At 37.7% G+C, this 12,337-nt stretch overlaps 1 protein-coding gene across 4 annotated transcripts in view; it reads left to right on the forward strand.

The window, feature by feature from the left end:
• Window positions 1–11,237, forward strand: part of LOC139934635 (telomerase protein component 1-like) — a 38,364-nt gene extending 27,127 nt beyond the window's left edge. For all 4 annotated transcript variants that reach the window (XM_071928938.1, XM_071928937.1, XM_071928940.1 and 1 more), the window contains 7 exons: window positions 401–522; window positions 1,407–1,536; window positions 3,347–3,463; window positions 5,418–5,561; window positions 7,576–7,659; window positions 8,125–8,283; window positions 8,949–11,237. In XM_071928938.1, coding sequence (XP_071785039.1) covers window positions 401–522; window positions 1,407–1,536; window positions 3,347–3,463; window positions 5,418–5,561; window positions 7,576–7,659; window positions 8,125–8,283; window positions 8,949–9,056 — 864 coding nt within the window. In that variant the 3' untranslated portion in view covers window positions 9,057–11,237. The remainder of the gene's footprint in view (window positions 1–400; window positions 523–1,406; window positions 1,537–3,346; window positions 3,464–5,417; window positions 5,562–7,575; window positions 7,660–8,124; window positions 8,284–8,948) is intronic.
• The last annotated feature ends 1,100 nt before the right edge of the window (window positions 11,238–12,337 follow it).

The raw sequence follows: 12,337 nt of genomic DNA on the forward strand, positions 1-12,337 counted from the left end.
TCTATACTTTTGATTTTTTTATCCCTTTTTAATGTTGTAAATGCAAATTCAATCAATGGTCTGCTTTTATCTAATTGATGTTTAGATTTTAATTGGTCCTTTGCTTGTTTTTCTTGATTGTAACATTTTCAATTCTTGTCTGCTATTTTGTTTTATTGTCACACCATATATAATTTTTTGACTAAAATGAATTCAACTTCCATGCGCTTTTTTCAATGTGTAAATGTAGAGGAGTGGCTTAACTACTCCACATATTGTTTTTTAAAACCAATTTGCCTCCTATTTAATTACAATTTTTAAATTAATGTGAAATTGTTGTAATTCAGCCTTTGTGCTGCAAGGACAGATTTTAAAAAACCATGTTATCTATCTATCTATCTATCTATCTATTTAACGAAAGGCTGTGGACAGCATGGCCACAATGGAGGAACTGTACATAGCAAGACTCGACAAATTGGCAGAGAGTAACACGATGAATGAGGAAGATATGAGTCTACAGTACGAGAAAGTAGGAAGAGTTCTGTAAGTGACATTTTATTATGGTTATTATTACCTATAAATATAACCTTAACTTTTATGACCTCTCACAAAAATGTAGGTTCCACAACCGCAAAGCAACAAAACGCTTGGTACACTCAACTTGTGCCACACTCGGATTTTGCTAAGTGAAAAAATTTGCCAAATAGTTTTTTTTCTGATTATTTCGGCATTATGAAATAAGGCCCAGAACTTGAATTTGATGCTCTTGATCGCTCGACCATGACACCCTTTTCCACTCCCCCCCCCCACATGCTTAATATCGTACCTGGACCCATTTGTTTATATAGCTGCTTCAGCACACAAAGTAGTTAAGCATGATACCAATCATGCATAACCGAAAAAGGTTACCATCCAAACTACCATGTCATGTGTATAGTTTGGGAATGGCATCCTGCTCATTGCACTTAAAGCCATTGGACACTTTCGAGACAGAAACAAACAAAAAGTTCACAGATTTACAAATAACTTACAGGGTTTACAGAAGGTAATGGTGAAAGACTTCTCTTGAAATATTAGTCCATGAAATGCTTTACTTTTTGTGAAAACAATTATCAATTTTCAATATCGAGAATTACGGATTTGTTTAAAACACATGTCATGACACGGCAAAACATGCGGAAACAAGGGTGGGTTTTCCCACTATTTTTTTCCTGACTCCGATGACCGATTGAGCCTAAATTTTCACAGGTTTGTTATTTTATATTTAAGTTGTAATACACGAAGTGTGGGCCTTTGGACAATACTGTTTACCGAAAGTGTCCAATGGCTTTAAGGAGGAAATACATTCTTAAGCACTATTCTCGGCTTAAGCGGCTCTATGAAATTGGACCTTGTTCTTATTTTGTTGACTCCTTGTTGTTCCACAGGATGCAAGCAGGCCAGCTTAAGACCTGCTTCAAGCTCCTCGAGAAGTCAATGAAGATTGAGACCGATCTTGGGGCACGACCAGAGCGGATGGTCATTCTCTACGATGTACTCGGAACCATGCACAATGAGGTATGCAAGAAGCATTTCACTCTATTGACCCATTTCACCTGACGTCATCATCAGAAAAATCTTGAATGTGCCATACTGGTGGGCAATTTCACTGTGCATTTTCATATATAACTCTATGCCGTGCGTTATGCAGTGAAGTGTGAATTTTAGGCGATGCGGCGTTAATACACGTAAACCTAACTGCCCACCAACATGGTGAGCGTGGCATCAGTCTCTGCGTGTGACGCACGCGCAAGGGATCAATCAATAGAGAGTATTTGCTTCAAAATGTTCACAATCATTTACAAAATGCTCATTCTCCCTGTTATTTTTTGTCTGAAGTATCTCGGTAAATATGGCCTTTTTAAAATGTAAAGTGTAGAGGGATCTGTGATCCAGAATGCGCTATACAAATGTTTTTTACAGTTTTTATAGTATGCGCGTTACGGTGTCAGGACACTTTGTACCCTGGACACTTCGTACCTAAGGTACAAAGTGACTTTGGACACTTCGTACCTTGAACACTTCGAACCTACCTTCTCACGAGTCACTTCGTACCTTCTCACGAGTCACTTCGTACTTTCTCACAAGACACTTCCTCCTACCTTCGTATTAATTCGTGATTTCTGCATCGTTTATGATTATTTTGTGCTTTGTGATCGGATGATTATGAAATAAAAGCAAATCAAACCAACTGTTACTATTTTGTTGGGACCAAGGAGCCATTTTGACGATTGCGTGATTGTTTGACTTTAAAATATTTGTATAAAAAATTGGCGGAAGAGGTTGTCCTTGGCGTTAATTAATTTCACATTAATAATGATATTCACATATTTAAACAAAAATTATAATTCATTATGTTTTATTAATTTTTATCTCAGCGAACATTAAGTATTGAGGAATATACATTTTAATGAAGGTACGAAGTTGATGGTCTCAGCTGATGGTCACTTCGTACCCCACCCACAGTACGAAGTGACCAATTTGGTACGGTACAAAGTGTCCCGAAGGTGCAAAGTGTCCAGGGTACGAAGTGGCAAAGGTACAAAGTGTCCAACATCCCGCTATACAAATGTTTTTACAGTTTTTACAGTATGCGCTATACACATGTTTTTACAGTTTTTATTATGCGCTATACACATGTTTTTACAGTTTTTATTATGCGCTATACACATGTTTTTACAGTTTTTATTATGCGCTATACACATGTTTTTACAGTTTTTATTATGCGCTATACACATGTTTTTACAGTTTTTATTATGCGCTATACACATGTTTTTGCAGTTTTTATTATGCGCTATACACATGTTTTTACAGTTTTTATTATGCGCTATACACATGTTTTTACAGTTTTTATTATGCGCTATACACATGTTTTTACAGTTTTTATTATGCGCTATACACATGTTTTTACAGTTTTTATTATGCGCTATACACATGTTTTTACAGTTTTTATTATGCGCTATACACATGTTTTTACAGTTTTTATTATGCGCTATACACATGTTTTTACAGTTTTTATTATGCGCTATACACATGTTTTTACAGTTTTTATTATGCGCTATACACATGTTTTTACAGTTTTTATTATGCGCTATACACATGTTTTTACAGTTTTTACAGAATGTGCTAGATACAAATGTTTTTACAGTAGTATGGTGTACCTTTTCTTAAACTGCTTCTGTGTAATTTCCTTATGGTATTTTTACTATCTGAGTGCACCCACAAACAGGCTGGTACTGGAGAGAGCGCAATATAAGTTCAATAAATTATTATTATTTTTGTTATTATTATAATGATGCAATTGTCCCATTGACCGATTTGATTGCAGAGGCTTGTGTTGCATGACTACATGACCAAAGCTATGATGCCCGACCTGAAGCCGGCGATCCAGTATCGACAGAAATCACTGGAGATTGGCGTGGGATTAACTGAGGACCGCTTCAGGGTAGGGTAGCAAAATATGCTATGGCCCTCTTCGAATCCACGGCTTTGGCCCCAGATTGTTTTGCCAATTGCACGTGCTTTGCGTACACGCTCAGGGCATCAGACAAGAGGATGGCGCCTGAAGCCGAATCCAATGCCTAAGCCGTGGATTCGAAAAGGGCCTGTGAAGTTATAGTAAAATCCAATTTGAAATAGTAACAGAAAGTCGTGGCACCTTTCATGGCAAAACAACCTCCAAAACAACTCCAAAAAATTACATTTTGATAAAAGCAAGTACAGAGTTAAAGGAACACGTTGCCTTGGATCGATGTTGGTCTTTCAAAAGCGTTTGTAACCGTTTGTTATAAAATGCATATGATTAGAAAGATATTTTAAAAGAAGAATAGAATGATCCACACATGTATCACCCGAAATTGCGGGGTTTTCCTTTTATTCGTCGACAAACACCGTCGACTATTTATGGGAGTCAAAATTTTGACTCCCATAAATGGCCGACCGTGTTAGTTCGCAAAGTAAAAGGAAAACCACGCAATTTCGCGGCAAATGTGTGTGGATCATTGTATTCTAATTTTACAACATCTTTCCAACCATGCATTTTATAACAAACGGGTTACAAACGCTTTTTTATAGACCAACTCGACCGATCCAAGGCAACGTGTTCCTTTAAGCTGTTTTGCCACAAAACGGGTCAGAATAGCAACACAGGACCAGATTGGACATGTTGTATTCATATCCACTCAACGTATGCCTTTGAAAACTTTGAAATGGAAAGAACGATAAGCACAAACTCTTTGTAAGAGTGGTCTTTATGTGGAGACAACTGTTAAAAAAAAAAGGGTCTGTACATGTTTGATACTTGGAACTCAATGTTTTAAGAGATGTTAAATTTGCATCGGGGATAAAGAATATTAATTTTGGTTTTTACCGATACACCGATGTGTGTTAGCACTGTATACTCGGTACTTTCCCGAGTCCTGTGAAAAAATACCACAGGCATGTTACTCTGGTGGGATTCGAACTGCCTCTAGCTACTGGGCAACCTCGGTAGTCTAGTTGGTAAGACACTGCTCTAGAATTGCAAGGGTCGTGGGTTCGAATCTAACCCGAGTAACATGCCTGTGATATTTTTTCACAGGACTTGGGAAGGTACCGAGTATAAAGTGCTAACACACATCGGTGTATCGGTAAAAATCAAAATTAATAACCCAATGTTTGTTTTAATCCTGTATTTGAGGATACATGTACCAGACAACTGACCTAGGACAAATTTCATTACAAAAGGTTGAAGCGTTTTGTCAGACAATGCCGGAAATTTTGAACGGTTTTGTCCGCTCTGGCATATAATCTACAATTGGAATACACAATCTAAGTAACATTACTGTCAGTTGCGCTTCCCAGAATTTTTTTTTAGGGAATAGATAGGAGGCCTACTTCAAAGAAAACAGTTTCTCCAAATGCATTATACCATCCAAGGCTGCTGGATATATCACTAAACAAATTTTTATTGTCGTTTACTTTCAGGGTAACTTACAAATGTGTACAGACCCTTTCAGGACAAGTACTATTTGTTAAAACTTATATTCTTAAAGGAACATTACAGAAATGGTTTTTCTAACTAAATAGTTTCTGGCAGTGTAGTCACTTTATTGTACTCCACTTTATGCCTAAACTGACAAACGTGTAGTAGTTTGAGAAAACAGTGAAAAACAGATTACACATTTTTTCAACATGAATTGAGAATTTTTTTTTGATAAAACGCTCACTGAGCGATTAACTCCAAAACGGAAATCAGTTAAATTTATTTCTCATGAAATATGACATTTCAGACTGAAACATTTCAAGGGATGTCTTCTACTATCAGCGTCATTAGACAGTGTAAGCTGTACGTAAATCCATGATCTTAGATGATTTTTTGTTCTTACCCATTCTGCATTATGTATCTTTATTCACCGTAGCTGAAGCGAGCGTTCTCCCTGATGAAGCTTGCCTTCAACCTCAGGACCTGGATCTATCTTAAAGGAGATAATACTTTGTCAGCTTCAGAAGCCACAGACCTCGGCTTCGAAAGCCTAAAGGAAGCCAAGAAGATCTTTGTCGAGGTGGGTTTTCAAACTCCTTATACTGGGAGTGTTTTGATTTGGGTTAGTTGCATAATGGGAAAGCTCCACTACAAAAATTTCTGAGTTTGCCACAAAAGCTTGGAAACTATACACAATAATAATAGTAGTAATAATAAAAATGATAAAAATAACATTGAAATCTTATACAGTGCACGTATCTACCAACAATGTACTCAAGGACTCATTATTTCAGAAAGGACGGTTTATTGAAGTTATGAATTCGGAGACCAAATTATGTAGAACCTCATAAGGGTTTACAAGGTGCTACGGCGCATTCAGCGGCCACTGCCAGGATCTTTTACTTGCACTACTCAAAGCACGGGACCAACAACTTTACGTCCCATACGAAGGACGAAGCAATAATGTTTAAGTGTCTTGCTTATGGACACAAGTGTCAAGACTCTCGAAACCCACTTTCTGCTGATCAGAAACACCAGAGCTTGAGTGCGGTGATCTTAACCTCTCAGCCACAAAACGCTGCCAGTGGATGTGGTTAAAGTACTTGGATCATTTACTGTAACAGGCTGAGCAGTTAATCTGCCCTGGGGTGGATTTCACAAAGCGTTAAGACGTGTCTTATCTTGAGTTAAGACGAGTTACTTGTCCTAACTTAGGACTAGCCATAATCCTTTTAGTCTCAACTCTTTGTGAAATCGAACCCTGGGCAATCAGCAGTCCTACTGGTTTGTATATGATCCAATTACAAGCCCACTGCTTTTTCTTTTTTTAAAAGGAGGTACATGAAGATAACAGGTGTTAGTTGTCAGATAAAAAGGTTGTTCTAATTTTGTCCCTTTCTTTAATGGAGCTTTCTTGTAATGTTTAAAAAAACCTGGGAATTCCCCATAGGATTTAAAGCAATATTTGAATTTGTTGTACATTCAGTTTACCATGACTGACATTATTCATCAAAACAGACAAGACCAGAGTGGATGATATTAAATGATGAGGCTATGGGAGGGTTGACTGTGTACTGTGTGTCAATGCAGCCACCGTATTTATGATATTGTATTGCAGGCTGGCATTGATCAACTCATCATATCGCAATGCATGATTCAATGCGGTTAATTATTTAAAGGCAGTAGACACTACTGGTAAATGTCAAAGAATAGCCTTCACAGTTGGTGTATCTCAACATATGCATAAAATAACAAACCTCTGAAAATTTGAGCTCAATCGATCATCAAACTTGCGAGATAATAATGAAAGAAAAAAACACCCTTGTTTCATGAAGTTGTGTGCGTTTAGATGGTTGATTTCGAGACCTCAAGTTCCAAATCTGAGGTCTCGAAATCAAATTCGTGGAAAATTACTTCTTTCTTGAAAACTATGGCACTTCAGAGGGAGCCGTTTCTCACAATGTTTTATACTATCAACCTACGTCCATTACTCGTCACCAAGAGATGTTTTATGCTAATAAATATTTTGAGTATTTACCAGTAGTGTCCACTGCCTTTAAAAACAAAATTAAGTGTAAAATTCACAAACATGAAGACAAAAACATATAGAATGCCCCAGATTGCAGAGTAGGGCTTTTATAAATGGCTAGTAAGCTATCACGCTTTGCGCTCACAGTTCAGGTTTTTTTCAATACTCACATACCTGGGCCCAATTTCATAGCGCTGCTTAGCGGCCGATTTTGTGCATCCTTTGCAATTTCTATTTCATAGCGCTGCTAACCGTAAGCACACGAAAAGGCATGCTAACCTTCCGGTAAATAAATGACGTCACAATGCAAATCCGCAGTAAACACTCAATATGGCCGCCCAATTTTCTGCTTACCTGTGAAATACGCTAAGGCTTTAAGCAAATTTTTCTGCTACAGGAAGCACGCAAATTTGCTTACTGTTAAGCAGTGCTATGAAATTGGGCCCTGATTATAATATTGTCTGAAATTTCAATGTTGATCTCAGACCATAGCCACTTAAATGATCTTGAAATAAGTAATTTATACAATTGACCATTTTACATGTTTTACTCCTCACCTTTTCAGTTGGACGACAAGGCTCATGTGGCGGAGTGTATCATGAACGAGGCAATGTTAATCTCAGACGATAGCCAACAAGAGGGTCTTGAGGTAAGTTATGTCACAATTTGCCATTTGCGAGTAAGATTTAAACAATGTCCGGTACAATGACTTGCCTAGTCACAAGTTACCACGCAAATTTCAGGGTTTTTCGATGTAGATCTCAGACCATAGCCAACTAAAGGGTCTTGAAGTAAGTTATATACAATTGACCATTTGCGAGTAAGATTTAAACAATGTCCTGTACAATGACTTGCCTAGTCACAATTTACAGCTCAAATAATTTTAATACCTCGATGTTGATCTCAGACCATAGCCATCTAAAGGGTCTTGAAGTAAGTGGTGTCTTAATTGGCCATTTGCGAGTAAGATTTAAACAATGTCCGCTACATTGACTTGCCTAGTCATATGTTACCGATTAATTTTTAATTCCTCGATGTTACTCAAACCCACTCTGCGACACCATATCAATGAGATCTTTAATTTGTTTATGATTTGGGTTTTTTTCTCCTGCAGATGTACGGTGAAGCAGAGGCGCTGAGCTATCAGGTCTGTGGTGAGATGAGTGTTCTCTCAAGTCGTATTGTCATCAACAAAGGAATTCTTCTTGAGGAGATGGGAAAGATGGAAGATGCTTTCGACTACTTTTCCCTCGGTAAAAAGATCAAAACTGAGGTAAAGTTTATAATGATAACGATACTAATAATAATAATAACAACAGTTTTTTAAGAAGGGCTTGTCACATCCGAAGGGCGTCTTAAGCAGAAACAGGAATTTTGGCTATGGAGCAAAAATCTTCAATCAACCCCTCCTTTCAAACTAAAGTAAATGAAACATGAGGTATAACAGTTCTCTTTTTTTGGGGGGGGTGTAAGGGTAAAAACTAAATTATATTCTTTTTCCCTGATGCAAAAATTTACTTCTATTAAATTAAAGACAGTGGACACTATTGATAATTGTCAAAGACTAGTCTTCACAGTTTGTGTATCTCAACATATGCATAAAATAACAAACCTGTGAAAATCTGAGCTCAATCAGTTGTCGAAGTTGCGAGATAATAATGAAAGAAAAAACACCCTTGTCACACGAAGTTGTGTGCTTTCTGATGCTTGATTTCAAGACCTCAAATTCTAAACTTGAGGTCTTGAAATCGAATTCGTGGAAAAATTACTTCTTTCTCGAAAACTACTCAGCCCAGGAGTAGGTGGAAACGACCCCAGGAAAAATAGTTGATTGTAGCCCACACCGTGGAGTGGCCTTCAGACCTTGTGTGTCTGGCGACTTGGTAAAAAGATGCACAACTTTTCCACTGATATTATTCATGTATTTGTTTCCTTTAGGTGTTTGGAGAAGAACACCCCCAGACTTTGCGTATGATCCGGACACTCAATGAGCCAGCATTTAAGAGGATCGGCCAACGACGTGCAAAAGAAGCCACCAAGACCTGAAGAATCTAAAACAACTGACTTTTCCTTGTAGACCTGATGTGTCATCCGAGTAGGGCGCCGTCGTTTAGAGGTCAAAAGAAGGCTCATTGGCCCATCCTGTGTGCCAAGCTTAGATGCTTGTTTTTCATTGTTTCAATTGTCGTTTTACCTCTTAAGAACAGACATGCAACTTTTCAGGTGATCATCTGATTTTTTTCCTTTTTTTTCTTGTCAAAACAGTGCCATAAAACTGAAAGGCACCGTACAAAAGTGTGATCGGCCATTTCCCTTTTTTTTTTGGGGGGGGGGGCAGTTATAAAGGTGCATGTCTGTAAGAAGGCGGCATGTAATGTTAATATATAAATGCGATAATGAAATCTTAATAAAAATTCTGCCATTCCCCCCCTCCCATCCAAACATCATGCATCATGTATCAACTTTTGTAGAACTAATACGTCCATTCTATCAAACAAACAAACAAATTGGAGACTTTGGGAGCCAAGTAAGTTTTCATTGTAATAAGCAAGCACACATTACCGATGACAATGGATTTCTGCTGCCACCTAGCATCCCAAAAGTCCCAAATTAACTTAAAGCTTCAAATATGCGCCGTAACATACAAATTAATGACAGCCCTTCCAGTCAAGTCCCTCTACGTACCATAAACTGAAGTTTCACTCGCAATCGCAAGTGGCCTTCAGGATGGCTTGATGAGTAGGACTTCAAATTAGAATTTGAAAATGTTCAAGCAAATAACACACTTCTTATTTTGTTAAAGGCAGTGGACACTAATGGTAGTTACTCAAAATAATTGTTAGCACAAAACCTTACTTGGGAGAGGTTGATGGTATAAAACATTGTGAGAAACGGCTCCCTATGAAATAACTTAGTTTTCAAGGAAGCAGTAATTTTCATCGAATTTGATTTCTGGACCTCAGATGTAGAATTTCAGGTCTCGAAATCTGAAAGCACACAACTCCGTGTGACAAGGGTGTGTTTTCTTTCATTATTATCTCCCAACTCTGATGACCGATTGAGCTCAAATTTTCACACCGGGTTGGTTATTTTATGTATAAAAATATGTTGAGATACACCAAGTGAGAAGACTGGTCCTTGACAATTACCAATAGTGTCCACTGTCTTTAAAGCCATTATACACTTTCGGTACAGAAAAAAAAGAAAAAAGTTCACAGATTTACAAATAGTTTACAGGGTTTACAGAAGGTAATGGTGAAAGACCCTACTTGAAATATTGTTCCATGAAATGCTTTATTTTTTGAGAAAACATTAAAACAATATAAATTCTCGTTAGCGAGAATTACGGATTTATTTTAAACACATGTCATGACACGGCGAAACGTGCGGAAACAAGAATGGGTTTTCCCGTTATTTTCTCCCGACTCCGATGACCGATTGAACCTGAATTTTCACAGGTTTGTTATTTTATATGTAAGTTGTGATACACAAAGTGTGAGCCTTGGACAATACTGTTTACCGAAAGGGTCCAATGGCTTTAAAGTGACTCAGTACTACTCAGAAGAGGCAGTCCTTTTTTGTGCAATAAATGCAAATTGCAGGGATTAATGTTTTTTAAAGGATATATCTGTGGGAATCTTTCGATGTAAAGTGAAGGACATTATTATTTAATAATTCACATAAAGATATCAATGTTGTAGTGATATATGTTTGGTTTGCGGTAACACCATGTGTGTATCTACTTGCCAGGTAGAGTTGTTCTTAGGGAACTGTCTTGCTTAATTCTACTGCCGAGGAGTAGATAATCGGAGGTTCGGGAGACTTCTCAGTTCTGAAAAGAACTGTCCTGCTTTATAACTATTACCAGGGCAGATGGTATAGAAATATGACTGGACTACTACTTTAGCTTATAGGATCGTAATAACTGTACTGCCGCGGAGTCAGTTCGGAATTGGTCTCAACGTTTCGACTAGCTTGCTCTAGTCATCGTCAGGAGACTGAAGAGGTAGAGAGGAGTGGGCTTATTTATAGGGGTTTAGTGGATCCACTGCAGTTCAATCAATGCTCTGATTGGTTGTGTGGTTGGCAGGCTCAGGGGTATTGTTAGGGTTGCCCATTGTGTGAGAAACCTCTCGGGTGTAGTGAGGCGTGTCAGTAGGGCAGGACAGTTCTTTTCAGAACTGAGAAGTCTCCCAAACCTCCGATTATCTACTCCTCGGCAGTAGAATTAAGCAAGACAGTTCCCTAAGAACAACTCTACCTGGCAAGTAGATACACACATGGTGTTACCGCAAACCAAACATATATTGATACCCCACCATGCAATGCCTCAAATCCTATATAATGTTGTAGTGACTTTTGACTTCCTTTTGACTTTTTGACTTTTTAACTTATCGTTAATAATAGTGTTAAACAAAATTATCGCTGTAGTTTAGATCAGACAAACCCATAAGAACATACTGTAGAAAATATTTTTTTCTAAGAAATGCAATTCCAAGTGGTATTTTTTAAGTACAAAAGGTTTTCTAGTTTGAGTCTTAAATTTGTTTTCAGCCAAAATGAAAATGAAAGAGCAGTAAGACTTGTTCATGACAATCACTTTTCTTATGATAACAGTATAGGGATAGTCGTGTTAGTCTGAATGGTAGATAAATTGAGTTCAAATTTAGCTCAAATTTTCACAGTTAAGTTAATTTTATGCAAAATGTTTAGATACTACAAGTGAGAATACTGGTCTTTAACAATTAACAATAGTGCCCAGTGTCTTTAAACAGTGCCTCACTGAGGTCAAAGCAAGAGAGTTGCGCAGAAACGTTGACACTGCCATTTGAAGGCCTGTATGCTTCGTTTCTGAAAGGGCAAGGGCACCAATGCATTTTCTCCTTGTTTAGGAGGAAGTTGTAAATTTCTTGGGCATCAAGGCAATGTCCAGGGGGCATGGAAGCAATCGCCTTTATTGCCTCGGTGAAATAACAGGCCTGCAATTGGACCTAAGTGATGGCATCCATGCAAGGAATCGATAGTGAAGTGTCTTATGCTCTGTATATTAAATAGTTGTAAAGGCAGTGGACACTATTGGTAATTACTCAAAATAATTATTAGCATAAAACCTCAATTGGTAACGAGTAATGGGGAGCTGTTGATAGTATAAAACACTGTGAGAAACGGCTCCCTCTGAAGTAAAGGGTTTTGGGTTTTTTTTTAAGAAATAATTTTCCACAAACTTGATTTCAAGACCTCAGATTTGGACGATCGATTGAGCTCAAATTTTCCACATGTTTGTTATTTTATACTTATGTTGAGACACACAAAGAGAGAAGACTGGT

The sequence above is a fragment of the Asterias amurensis genome, chromosome 3, assembly GCF_032118995.1.
Source record: "Asterias amurensis chromosome 3, ASM3211899v1".
Classification (NCBI taxonomy): Eukaryota; Metazoa; Echinodermata; class Asteroidea; order Forcipulatida; family Asteriidae; genus Asterias; species Asterias amurensis.